General features: G+C 38.8%; 1 protein-coding gene across 1 annotated transcript in view; it reads left to right on the forward strand.

Annotated features, from left to right (window-relative positions):
- Positions 1-15,000, forward strand: part of LOC144968944 (uncharacterized) — a 93,792-nt gene that overhangs the window by 37,429 nt on the left and 41,363 nt on the right. The window contains exon 2 of the mRNA XM_078907828.1: positions 11,252-11,457. Within this exon, the coding sequence (XP_078763954.1) occupies positions 11,252-11,457 (206 nt within the window). The remainder of the gene's footprint in view (positions 1-11,251; positions 11,458-15,000) is intronic.

A 15,000-nucleotide genomic window follows, 5' to 3' on the forward strand; every position in this document is an offset into this window, starting at 1 on the left:
GTAGGTATAAACAATTAAAAATAAATATACTGAAGTGTAAACACTGTTTACTTGTCCTGGGATGGGTTGGTTCGGTCTCGCCTTTCTGTCAGGGGAATAGCCTAATGTAAGTGAATGTTGTCTGTTTGTGAGTGTGTGTGTATGTGTGTGAGTTTGTGTGTGGGTGTATGTGTGTATGTGAGTGTGTGAAGTGTGTGTGGGTGTGGGTGTGTGGATGTGTGGGTGTGTGTGGGTGTATGTGTGTGAGTGTGTGAAGTGTGTGTGGGTGTGTGGGTGAGCGTGTGGGTGCTGTGTGTTTGTCTGTGTGTGAGTGTGTGTGAGTGTGAAGTGTGTGTGGGTGTGTGTGTGGGTGTCTGTGTGAGTGTGTGTGTATGTGTGTGAGTGTATGTGTGTGCGTGTGTACATGTGTGTGAGTGTGTCTGTGTGTGTGAGTGTGTGTGTATGTGTGTGTGTGTGTGAGTGTGTGTGGGTGTATATGTGTTTTCTCTGAGAGATGATTCTTCAGTTCCCTGTAAACTATCTGGAAGTTTCTCGTTTTTCTGAGTGAGACTCGAAATAGCCCGAGGCTGGGTACAGGATATTGCTGCCAAGATCTATCGCATGCGCAGAGCTGACAATTCGTGTTTTTCTCGAATTATTCCGGGATTTTAAAATTATTTTATGGGGGTGGGGGTGGGGTTATTACTACATACTACTACTACTACTACTACTACTACTACTACTACTACTACTACTACTACTACTACTACTACTACTACTACTACTACTACTACTACTACTACTACTACTACTACTACTACCACTACAACTACATTCTACTTTTTCAATTTATTTTGTTCCTTTCCACTGATAAGAGAAACTTAAAAATAACTTTTCGGCTTTAGGTTCACCCAGACACAATACTCTTCAACAGTCGTAACGTCACTTCCTTCCTAATGACGCATGGTAACTTAGTAACACTGGCTCTAAACTATTGGAACAATGGCGGACGCCCGTATGAAATATTTCCCCGGCGAGCATAAAAGCGTATCCAGAGGAAAAAAAAAACACATAAATTTGATCATGTTTTGACTTTTACACATTCTGATCACAAGGCATATGAAAAGTTCTAGCCAGCATGAAGAATAAAAAGTAATGATTTTCTTTGTTTAGAACCAAGATGGCCGCCGTTGCCGAGCAGCGTGACATCGGACAACTGAATCCTATTATACCACGTTGAGACGATGGGTCTAAATCAGTATTTGAACAAACGATCGTTCCAGACGTTAAAGACTTAACACGTCTATGGCACTATGGGTGGTCTTGCTGAGTTTGTACAGCGGATGCTTCATCGTGGTCGACCAGCTAACTACAGTACTCTGGAAAGACGAGTAATTAAAAATTTGGCCAGAAAACTTGTCCTTCAAATATCGATCAATTTAAATGACCCTCGTCTTGGCAAAAACTCTCAAACCTGGGACCTCGCGAAGTCCCAGGTTTGATAGTGTTTGCTAAAACGAGGGTCATATAAATCGATCGATATTTGAAGGACGAGTCATCTGGCCAAATTTTTAATTTACCTGTCTTTCCAAAGTCTGGTTAATGGATGTAGAAGATATCGGTATTTGGAGGACGAGTCATCTGGCCAAATTTTTTAATACCAGTCTTTCCAAAGACTGGTTAATGATGTAGTAGATATCGGTATTTGAAGGACGAGTTTTCTGGCCAAATGTTTAAATACCTGTCTTTCCAAAGTCTAGTTAATGGATGTAGTAGATATCGGTATTTGGAGGACGAGTCATCTGGCCAAATTTTTAAATACCTGTCTTTCCAAAGTCTAGTTAATGGATGTAGTAGATATCGGTATTTGAAGGACGAGTCATCTGGCCAAATGTTTAAATACCTGTCTTTCCAAAGTCTGGTTAATGGATGTAGTAGATATCGGTATTTGGAGGACGAGTCATCTGGCCAAATTTTTAAATACCAGTCTTTCCAAAGTCTAGTTAATGGATGTAGTAGATATCGGTATTTGGAGGACGAGTCATCTGGCCAAATCTTTAAATACCTGTCTTCCCAAAGTCTGGTTAATGGATGTAGTAGATATCCGTATTTGGAGGACGAGTTTTCTGGCCAAATTTTTAAATACCTGTCTTTCCAAAGTCTGGTTAATGGATGTAGTAGATATCGGTATTTGAAGGACGAGTTTTCTGGCTAAATTTTTAATTTACCTGTCTTTCCAAAGTCTGATTAATGGATGTAGTAGATATCGGTATTTGGAGGACGAGTAATCTGGCCAAATTTTGAAATACCTGTCTTTCCAAAGTCTGGTTAATGGATGTAGTAGATATTGGTATTTGGAGGACCAGTCATCTGGCCAAATTTTTAAATACCTGTCTTTCCAAAGTCTGGTTAATGGATGTAGTAGATATCGGTATTTGGAGGACGAGTCATCTGGCCAAATGTTTAAATACCTGTCTTTCCAAAGTGTGGTTAATGGATGTAGTAGATATCGGTATTTGGAGGACGAGTCATCTGGCCAAATTTTTAAATACCTGTCTTTCCAAAGTCTGGTTAATGGATGTAGTAGATATCGGTATTTGAAGGACGAGTTGTCTGGTCAAATTTTTAAATACCTGTCTTTCCAAAGTCTGGTTAATGGATGTAGTAGATATCGGTATTTGAAGGACGAGTTATCTGGCCAAATGTTTAAATACCTGTCTTTTCAAAGTCTGGTTAATGGATGGAGTATATATCGGTATTTGGAGGACGAGTTATCTAACCAAATGTTTAAATACCTGTCTTTCCGAAGTCTGGTTAATGGATGTAGTAGATATCGATATTTGGAGGACGAGTTTTCTGGCCAAATGTTTAAATACCTGTCTTTTCAAAGTCTGGTTAATGGATGTAGTAGATACCGATATTTGGAGGACGAGTTATCTGGCTAAATGTTTAAATACCTGTCTTTCCAAAGTCTGGTTAATGGATGTAGTAGATATCGGTATTTGAAGGACGTTGTCTGGTAAAATTTTTAATACTGTTTTCCAAGTTGGTTAATGGATGTAGTAGATATCGGTATTTGAAGGACGAGTTATCTGGCCAAATTTTTAAATACCCGTCTTTTCAAAGTCTGGTTAATGGATGTAGTATAAATTGACTTCAGTTACGCTGATGTTTGAGTTGTCTGAAGACTCAATACATGACAGTCATGTCGTGAGTGGTTTCATTCTCAATCGTCCGAGTCCATTTAGAAAAATATAATATTATTGTTCATTAAATAAATGGTTTTGTGTATGTTTGTGTGTGTGTGTGTGTGTATATGTGTGTGTGTGTGTGTGTGTGGTGTGGTGTGTGTGGTGTGTTTGTTGGTAGAGCTTAGTGAATTGAATGGCGTATTGCTTGAAAGACCGCTATTGATGATAGAAACATCTCTCTCTCTCTCTCTCTCTCTCTCTCTCTCTAGCTCTCAATTTGTCTATTTATCTGTCTACCCATCATTCATCCATTCATCAATCAATCCATCCACCCATCCATCTTTCTATCAATGTATGTATTTATCTATCCACCTTACGAACTTACATGTCTATCTCTCTAGATATCTGCAACTATATCTACCTACTTTTCTTCCTATATATTTTCTATCTATCCATCTATGTATTTATCTATCTATCTATTTCTGACTTGATTTATTCAAACAATCGTATCGCAGGCAGTCAATACAACATATCAAATGGCTTTAGAATGAGAAGAAAAGTGCATGAAACAGTTTCTCTCGATATCTCTCTCTCTCTCTCTCTCTGTCTCTCTCTCTCTAACCCTTTTCTCTCTCTCTCTCTTTCTCTCTCTCTCTCTCTCTCTCTCTCTCTCTCTCTCTATATATATATATATATATATATATATATATATATATATATATAAAATTTATTTATAGCTTCATTCCCTCCCTCCCTCCCTCCCTCTTTCTCTCTCTCCCTCACTCTCTTATCAATTACACTACCTCTCTCTCTCTCTCTTTCTTTCTTTCTTTCTTTTCTTCTTTCTCTCTTTCCATCTCCCTTTTTGCTCGTCCTGTCTCCTCTCTCGTGTTTCTAAATCCTCTTCCTCCCTCCTCTTTGCTACTCCACTGTTTCCACACCAAAGCGTAGATAATCAAAGAACAAAAGGGAAATGGGACAGTGTCGCTATGTAGGAAATAGGTCAATAAAAAACCTGGTTCCAATCACCATTCAATGATGTTCCTGACATCCAACTGGTGATTAGATGATGGGAGGAACGGAGTGGATGGGACACTGGAGGGGGTGAGAGGGAGACGAAGTGGGCAGACAGAGAGAGAGACAGAGAGATAGAGAGAGAGGGGAGAGAGAGAAGAGAGAAGAGAGAGAGAGAGAGAGAGGAGAGAGAGAAGAGAGAAGAGAGAGAGAGAGAGAGAGGGGAGAGAGAGAAGAGAGAAGAGAGAGAGAGAGAGAGGGGGGGGGGGAGGGAAAACATGAGAGAGATTAATTGATCGATATATTAGATACATAATGGATAGAGAGACAGAGGGAGGCGGGTGGTTGGGGGAGGGAGGGAGAGAGAGAGAGGTAGGATTATAAAGAGATATATTTTTACAAATAGACACGGGAATGTGACGAAGGAGTGAAGTACCAGCTTGAATACTGTATGAAAGAACAAAGGAAATGAGATATATTATATATATATATATATATATATATATATATATATATATATATATATATATGGCGATTAGAAGAGAAAAAAAATACAGGGAATAAGTTGGAGTAGATAATGCACCTATTTTATTCTTAATTAAAGCTCTCACAAGCATAATGGAACATTTTTAATACATCAAAAAGATGGGAGTTGGGGGGGGGGGGGGGGGGGGGGGGGGTGCAGGGAGTTGGGTAAGGAGGAAATGATGTTTATTCAATCAGAATCGATGACCTGAATTATGTCCCCTTGAATTTTGTCGAGGAGTCTCCCATTGCAATCTCTAATTCTTTACACTTACATGTCAGTCTTTTACTAGAACTTCTTCTTCTCTCTTCTTCTTCTTCTTCTTCTTCTTCTTCTTCTTCTTCTTCTTCTTCTTCTTCTTCTTCTTCTTCTTCTTCTTCTTCTTCTTCTTCTTCTTCTTCTTCTTCTTCTTCTTCTTCTTCTTCTTCTTCTTCTCTCTTCTTCTTCTCTTCTTCTTCTTCTTCTTTCTTCTTCTTTCTTCTTCTTCTTCTTCTTCTTCTTCTTCTTCTTCTTCTTCTTCTTCTTCTTCTTCTTCTTCTTCTTCTTCTTCTTCTTCTTCTTCTTCTTCTTCTTCTCCTTCTTCTTCTGTGGCTTTGTGGTCATGTGATAAGGGACTCCCCTTCGGGCCGGCAGGTCCTTAGTTTGAGTCCCGTTGTGTTGCGCGCAAAGTTGAGTCCTTGGAAAATGTTTTTTAAACACATGCTATGCTATCAACGGAATCGAGGTGTAAAAATGAGTGCTTTACCAGCCACCGTGTTGTCGAAAATTATTATTTTATAGTACCTTTCAGGCATCATGTTCCGTCCTGAATTTTGAGTGTTGCTGTTGGCTTGGGATTCTTTGTAAAGCGCTTCGAGCTCATTCTATGGAGGGATCTAAGTCCGATTGTGACGTAATTTCTATCCATTCACACGAAAGCTGCTATTCTCTCTGTTTTTAATGCGATTGGATTCGGTAATCTGATGTCACGCCGCCCGCAACGGCGGCCATCTTGGTTCTTAACAAAGAAAATCATTCCTTTTTATTCTTCATGCTGTTTAGAACTTTTCATATGCCTTGTGATCAGAATGTGTGAAAGTCAAAATATAATCCAATTTATGCTTCTTTTTCCTCTGGATACGCTTTTATGCTCGTCGGAGAAATATTTCATACCGGCGTCCGCCATTGTTCCGATAGTTTAGAGCCAGTGTTACTAAGTTGCCATGCGTTATTAGGAAGGAAGTGACGTTACGACTGTTGAAGAGTATTAGCATGGCGTCTGAAAAGAAGATAGGCTGCACAATTATGAATTTCGAAACATTAGATCTACAAAGAATTTACTTTGATTTTACATTGGCAAAATGTACGTCCGTTTTCCAAAATGTATCTTGTTGAAAATATTCGATTCTCTTCTCTCACGCTCAGTTTATAATATATGTATATATATATATATATATATATATATATATATATATATATATATATATATATATATATATATATATATAAACTCATACATTATGTATTATATATTTATATATATAAATATAAATATATCTGTCTCTCTCTTTCTCTCTCTCTCTCTCTCTCTCTCTCTCTCTCTGTGTGTGTGTGTGTGTGTATGTATGTCTACGTGTGTGTGTGTTTGGGCGCGTGTTAGCGAAATCATGTGTCTTTTCAATTTTCTCTGGGCCCCAAACAGTTTACTCTTAGGTGTTTATTCAACAGCGATATTGAATGCCTGAGGAAGATAAACTCACAGGCTTTTATTTGACTAATGCTTCATGTCGTCTGCGAGATGCGATCTCTGTCAACTCATTTCTTTCTATGGAAAGACTACGATAGGGAATGAGATTAGCGGAAGAGTAGCGTCCCTTGATTGGACGTCACCCATAGTCTGTGACGTCACCGGCGGAAAAGTTATTAGAGAGAGAACGTCATGTTGGTTGTGCGCATGCAAGGACGAGAGACGCATGCGCACAACCAACATGACGTTCTTTCACTAATAACTTTTCCGCCGGTGACGTCACAGACTATGGGTGACTTCCAATCAAGGGACGCCACTCTTCCGCTAATCTCATTCCCTATTGCTCGTCCTTCCATCCCATCCCAGGAAATGGTAAAATAGCAGAAGAATCTAATCGACTAAACTGGCGTCCTCTGATAAAAAACGTTTTTATAATTTTGGTCAGTTAACTCGTCCTTCATATCTAGATCGATTGAACCGAGCCTCACTTTGTGGTCAAAATTAAATGAAGTCCCAGGTTTAATAGTTTTTGACAAGATGGGAGCCATTTCAATCAATCGATGTTGGAGCTAAAAGTTTTCTGGCCACCATTTTTTAAAAAGTGTTTTGTATCAGTATGGTAGAGTATGGGATAAAATGGGGTACTTGGTTTATTTCCATCAACGTGTACTTATTTGCAGGTCTGATAACCCAAATCGTTTTCGGCCCATTATTTGTAATACATGGAATTAACAACGCAAAATAATTTTGATTACAACGATGTTAAACCAGGCCCGTAAATGCGCTCGGCTGTCAGACCTGAAAATACTTTGTGCTCGTAGATTTCCTTGGTTTTGATCTTTCTATTTTCCCGATGGCCAAGCTATTTTATCTAATGAGATAAGACCAAATACAAAATAATAACAACAAAACAACAACAAAACAACAAAATCCAACAACAATTTTCAATAAAATGATATATAACTCATCCAGTCTGACTTTCTAAACAAAACTTTGAAATATATTCAAAGACGACATAAGATATGATATGAAAGCTCTCAAAGAAAATCGGTGACTTTGAGAGAGATTCGCCCCTCGGCAATCATGAAATGCGAGCATCCATTGCAGAAAATAAAATGAAAAAGAGGGAGAAAACGGAGGTCGCAAATTTTGTAAGTCAAATCAAGCGAAGAACGAGTGTCAATCGCATTTCCTCCATCCACCATAAGCGGCGAATGATGGCTGCAATTACAACCGGATTGAGCCGAACCAGAAAGTTTGAGAATTCGATGAAGTGGAGAAAATTAGTTACGGTACCATTTTTTTTCTTAGTCCCTTTCACATAGAAAGTCGGGTTGAAAATGAAGTTATCACTTTGGCTACTAGGTGGGAAAATGACGACGGGGCCGACAGGGAGGGGGGCTAGGGACAGATTAGATTCGCTGAAGGCAATTCACGACTGACCTCAAAACCAAATCTACATAAATTAGAAGTCCTGCTCCTACCACTGCTACAGACAACGTTATTCTTGAATTGAATGGCAAGGTTCATAAATAATGAATAGATAAATAAATAAATAAATAAATAAATAATAAATAAATAAATAAATAAATAAATAAATAAATAAATAAATAAATAAATAGACGAACGAAAAACACGAACAGAAAATAAAAACAGAATAATGTAATAATATTGAACAAAACAAGACAACAGGCAAAGTTAAGAAGTGAAAACCCCCAGACCCACAGACATTCTTCAAATGATGTCATGATATGATGTTGGTGCAAAGTGTACTTATATGCAGGTCTGGAAACACAAATTATTATGGGCCCATTTTTGTAATGGAAATTCATCAATGTTGAATCAAGCTCATAATTGCGTTCGGTATTAGACCTGCAAATATATATATATACGTCAATTTGATGTAAACTGATTTTTTTAATGGTGAGGGGGGGGGGGGGGTGAGGTAATTTCAATGGCATCCTGTAAACCTCTATTTCCCCAAGACAACAGGGCTCATGGAAAGATTGCAAATGCGTGTGCATTGTGTTACATTTTAAGACCTTACAAACCAAAGACGTGGATGGTTTTGTAATCTCAATAGCTCTCTTGATTGGGCAAAATGGTTTTTGCATGCATAATACGACCTTGGACAAAACAATAGATCTAAAATACAAGATGTACACCAAGTATTATTTTATTCTACTGAACGCTGCTTTTTAAATAAAATATCGATCGATTAAAAATGACTCTCATCTTGTCAAAAACTCTCCAACCTGGGACTTCGTAATTTTAATCAATCGATAATTGAAAGACGAGTTTTGTGCCCAAAATGTTTAATTCTTATTCTTTCAGAGTACGGCACGGCAGTTCATGATACGACGTGTTTTTGATTGTTTTGTGTTGTTTTATTATATTATTTATTTTATTTTATTTTTGCTTTTGTGTGTGTGTTGTGTGTGTGTGTGTGGGGGGGGGGGGATTTTTTTAACAAGCAATTGATTATTCTACCATGGAAATTAATTGAAAAATGTGTCACGACGAATTATATTTGATAGCTCAAATGACTGAAAGCACCATTGGTAGATAATCCAACTCACAAGAAAACAGACTGTTTTGGAATACGAGTGAGGTATTTCTTTTCCAATTGTATTTTATTTCAACTAACCCCTCCTGTCTACACAGCAGTGACTGGGATGTTGGGTTGGTCAAAATTGTGCGGCTATGTGGTCTAGTGGTATGACACTCGCTTTCGGATCGGAAGGTCCTGGGTTTGAGCCTCGCTCGGCGAATAGTTTAGTCCTTGGAAAAGGTTCTTCATTCACATTCTCTCACTGTACTCAGGTGTAAAGTGAGTACCCGGTCGTTAACAGCGTTGTCTCTGTCCGAAAAAAAATGTAATGTCGCCTAACAGGCCCTAAATGTTACGTGTTGCTGTTGACCAGGAACCCCTTGTAAAGCGTTTTGAGCACGTCTAATGGATATTGCGCTATATAAAAGCTCAAAGCTCAAAATTTATGGAAATTACTTTTCGACAGACTCGTGTGTATCAAAAGGGTAGGAAGTAATTGTTACTATCATTTAACAGCAGAGAAACCGGGATAAACTCCAAATCCATGGAACTCATGGCGTCGAAGGACAACTTCAAGGCCACTCAGACAAACATTTTCCATTGTGTGACCGGACACTCGTTGTCAGACTCTCTCTTCCATTGTATTTATTGGATGAATAAAGTATTAGTGCTCACGCCAACCCAAGCCGCTTCGATTAACACACTGGCAATAGGTACTCACTCGTAACCGGATTATATAGGCTATTAATTTCAAGCTGAATGGACGAGGTGTTATATTGACCGGGAACGCATGGAAATCGGTTTGGCAATGGATGGAGTATGTACTGGTTCACCCTTACAAAAATATGAATAGGGGCATAATTGTCCTTGAAAAATATGGTTGAGATTACAGGAACATAAATCCCCCCCCCCCCCAACCCCACCACCTACATTATTTTTTTCAAAAATAAGTAAAACAGATTTCCTGCACTTATTTGTTCATAATTTTATGATTCAGTTTGATATCATCATCATCATCCATCGTGGCTTGTGCTCTTGAGCACATTGCCGGTCAGCTGTCTCCACGAATCACGATCGTCTGCGGTTCGCGTGAAATCTCTGTTGCTTTTTAAGTCACATTTGGCCATTCTTAGGTTATTTAGACAAGTCATTCTTTGTCTTCCTCTAGCTCTCTTTCCTTCGATCATCCCAGATGTTACCAACTTTTCTATTCCGTCTCTTCTCCACACCATACCATCTCCATACCATCAAAGGTTATGGAATCCTATCACGACATGATTCAGTGTGTTTAGATTACTCTAAATCGTAACTAGCCGACTGGTCAGGCCTTAATAAATAATATTTTACAGAATAGTTTTTAGGGAGGGGTCAGCAACAGCCATTGTTCTTTGCATAAAAATATTTTGTTAAAAAGCGGCGCTACACTTTTTACAAAAATACAGTCAATGGCCAATAGGGAATGAGATTAGTGGAAGAGTAGCGTCCCTTGATTGGACGTCACCCATAGTCTGTGACGTCACCGGCGGAAAAGTTATTAGAGATAGAACGTCATGTTGGTTGTGCGCATGCGTCTCTCGTCCTCGCTTCCGGTGAAAGCGGCTTGCGACACTTCAAAACCAAATTGACGTTCTCTCTGTAAATTGACGTCCAATCAAGGGACGCTACTCTTCCGCTAATCTCATTCCCTATAGAAAGAACATTAATGAATCGTACAGAAATGAATATTGTTAGATTGCACGCATTTGTTCGGCTTGTGACCTTGTGGTATGACACTCGCTTTCGGATCGGAAGGTCCTGGGCTCGAGCCTCACTCACTCGGAGCATAGTTGGGTCCTTGGAAAAGGCTCTTTACTCACGTTCTCTCATCGTACTCATGTGTAAAATGAGTACCTGGCCGTTTTTCAGCGTTGTCTTTGTCCGAAAGATTGTAATATCGCCTATCAGGGGTTTTGTCCCGTCCTACATGTTAAATGTTGCTGTTGACCAGGGATCCCAAGTAAAGCGCTTTGAGCACGTTAAGTGAATATTGCTCTATATAAAAGCTCATTTTTTAAAATGGCACGTTAGTGACACTTTAAATCCCAATAGCTCTTACATAATTGTTCATTGTCTTTTTTTTTTTTTTTGATTATGTGTATAATTAGCGTTGTTCGTGTATTGTGTTAAGGCTTAATCTATGTTATGCGCCCAGAGCCCTCCTGAAGAAGGGATGTTTGGCGCACTATAAATCTATTATTATTATTATTATTATTATTATTTTACAGAAAAGTCGACACAGATTCACAGTTCTGACAGAACTCAGTCAAGATGAAATCCTTACAGAACCGGAAATCATCCGGACAACGGACACATGCGTAGCCTGGCCTTGTGACGTCATAGGCGATGTGTGGTACAAGACCAAGGTCTACTTTGGCAGAAAGTGCAAGTTACCGTGCTGCCAGGAATATGCTCTCCCACATGAAATGGCAAGGTGAGTCATGTCGAAAGCACCCTTCGTCAGTAAACCATGCAATAAACTTAAAAAGTAATAATCAAAATTAAATATAACAGTTTAAAAACAAAACAAAATACACTATACACGGAACGTTTTGAACTCAAAACCCTTCTTCAGCCAACAAAAATCAAACAAACAAACAATAAAGACATAAATACATTACTAAATTCCAAATAGACGACATAGATATTTTGTAGGTACTCTCTGTAGAAAAATCTTGGAAAGTAAATAAAGAAAGCGTTCGATATGTAATAAGGAGTTCCAAATTGAACTGAATTAAAACAACGCATACATTTTGGGTGCGCAAAAAAAATAGGAAAATCGCGGGTAGAATAGACTTTGACTCGATGGGCCTTATGGCTCTGAAAGAATATATTATTATCTTTGTTACTCCACCACTCTTGGCTCCAGACGCAATACCAACTTTCTTTGCTTAGCTGACAGTTTGATAATGTCACAGTTTCTCCGTGGGCGTTCCGAGAGCCTCGTTTGCAAATTAAACATATTTTGCTTTTGTTTTTTTTTTCTAAGTTCTATTGTTTGAAAATGGTATGATTTTGGAATGAGTCAGCTCAATTAAATTATATTACTATCGATACGCTTTGAGCATTCCAAGAAAAATAAACAAAACAAAAAAAAAAACAATAAAAAGAACAAAACAAGACAAGAAAATCAATAATAAACTTCCTCCAACAATCTCGATCTCATACATTTGACCACACTTATATTAGAAAGAACCCTGTCATTATATTCTCGGCAAATGATTGTTACAATAAGTAGCAACATAGCGGTCGTTGCACTTTATACCAAGGTATACCAACTAGAGCAAGAATGCCAAATCTCTTTTTTTCTTTTTAACATTAAGGAGAGATCGTATTTATTTCCTATAATGATCGACTAAAATGACTTAGTATAAAAAATTCTTGACTCCAGTACTTTTTAATGAAGTGTCTAAAATTATTTGAAGTTCAGATTTAAGATCTTCTGACAAGCTGGAGGTCAGTTTATTCCATCGATTCAGGAATAAAACGTTTTTATCTGACCAAAATGTAAAAAAGCGTATTGTCAGTGTACGACAGGAGTATTTAAATATGATTATCATTGGCCAGTCGTCAGACCACTAGACTCAATCACCCATCGTATTCTCGTTAACTCTTATACTAACTGCTAATCGTAATAATTATGATTGTATTCGTATTTCTTTTCTCCTTTCTTGATCTCGCATACTGCTTGCTAACAATTGCCAAACCACGTGACAATCCAATTAACAATATTATTAGTCTAGAGTGGCTTTGGTTTTTACATCAAGTCAGCGCCTACAATTTATACACATTTTTGTTTCTTAACTATTTGTGTTGGTTTTCCAATAGGGAATGAGATTAGCGGAAGAGTAGTGTCCCTTGATTGGACGTCACCCATAGTCTGTGACGTCACCGGCGGAAAAGTTATTAGAGAGAGAACGTCATGTTGGTTGTGCGCATGGTCTCTCGTCCTCGCGGGCTACTCTTCCGCTAGTCTCATTCCCTATAGGGAACAATGGTCATAACGTTATATCCTCCTCTTTCTCGCATCCAAGTCATAACTCCTAATTCAACAAAATAAACGTTCGTCCTGGATGGATTTTTTTTCTTTTGGGGGGTGGGGGGGGGGGTGCACAGGGACATATTATTGTTAACTCATTAAACTAGACATCAATTTAAAATCAGGCTTGTAAGTGATATTGATCCGTTGATAAATTCACGTTTTTCCTACAAAATCAATGTCCATTTCTAATTTAGAAAAATATCAAGTTATTGTAATAAGAGTTTGAACCGAAAGCGGGGAGCTTTTGACGTCACTCACTCTGGGCCAGACTTCAAATAAGGAACGCCTTGTCCATTGTTCCGTGAAAGATAGAAATAACTTATTAGAACAGCTCTCGTCTCGTCGGTATGACCGTTCTCTTGGTAAGGACAATTTGGTCCATTTATAAGAAGATAGATTACGGGCTATATTTATGATTTGATAAAATTGATGTCAAAAAGTTTAACTAGTGGGTCAATGTAAGTGAACGGTACTGTCCTCATATGAACCAGATAGAAGTGTGACCAAGCTAGTTTGGTCGTTGATCTGGAGGCGTTATGCGATATCTGACAATAAGTGGCCTCGTCCAATCATGATGAACATTGACATACGATACTAAATCGATTAATGCTTTCTGGGACATGGAACGCACCCGGTTTCCTCCACCCGCCCACCCCGATCACCCTCCCTTGCTAGAGACTGTCAAGAGATGAAGGCAGCGGGGCCCGTATTATATTATTATATTGGCAAGGACCAAGGGATGCGCACATGGTCCAGCATTCGACAAAGGTGGTGTCTAAATTGGATTCAATAGTCTGATGTCATGCCGCCCGGCAACGCGGCCATCTTGGTTCTAAACAAAAAAAATCATTACTTTTTATTCTTCATGCTGGCTAGAACTTTTCATATGCCTTGTGATCAGAATGTGTAAAATTCAAAACATGATCAAATTTATGTTTTTTTCCCTCTGGATACGCTTTTATGCTCCCCGGAGAAATATTTCATACGGGCGCCCGCCGTTGTTCCAATGGTTTAGAGCCAGTGTTACTAAGTTACCATGCGTCATTAGGAAGGAAGTGACGTTACGACTGTTGAAGTGTATTGACCATGAAAGGGTAGGACTGACGGTTACACCGTAGCCATCGTTAAGTTATAGCCTGACACTGAAACCCAAAAAGACTGGCCTTTTGACGTCATTATTTGTTTTTTGCACCGTCTAGTGAGTTGTCGTTAGTAGAGCTCATGAAAACAAGTGGTCCCATTGGTTGAACTATTGAATACAACTCACGGTTTGTTTTCTTTTGTAGCCAAAGACTGGCATTTTGACGTCATTTTTTTTATCAGTGTCAGGCTATAAGTTAACGATGGCTACGGTTACACACGGACCGACAAGAGGTAAGGGCGATGAAGCCTCACCAAGAAGTAGGGAGGACGAACCGTAGCCATCGTAAACTTATAACCTGACACTGACCAAAAGATTTCGTCAAAAGACAAGTCTTGGGCCACAAAAGAAAACAAATCGTGAGTTGTATTCAATAGTTTAACCAATGGGATTGCTTGTTTTCTTGAGCTCTACTTACAACTCACTGGCCGCTGCACAAACCTAAAAAAAGGACGTCAAAATATAAGTCCTAGTGGATCTCTTCAGTGTCAGGCTATAGATAGAATGCGCTTGGCCAAGGAGTTCACAACATTGCCATCCGGAAGTATAACGGACCAACACACAAGCTCTGTGTAACCATGAACTTTTATAGTCTGGTTAATACAGTTTAGTGAGAACAACTCACAAACGCGGATGGCAAAAACAATAACAAAGGCCTGAGAGACGTCATCTTCGAATATCAAGATAGTATGCGATGACGTCACTCAGGCCTTTGTTATTGTTTGCCATCGTGTTTGTGAGTTGTTCTCACTAAACTGTATTAACCAGACATAAAAGTCATGTTACACAGAGTT

This window comes from Berghia stephanieae, chromosome 3, assembly GCF_034508935.2.
Source record: "Berghia stephanieae isolate SIO BIC M18660-M18661 chromosome 3, UCSD_Bste_1.3, whole genome shotgun sequence".
NCBI classification, from domain to species: Eukaryota; Metazoa; Mollusca; class Gastropoda; order Nudibranchia; family Aeolidiidae; genus Berghia; species Berghia stephanieae.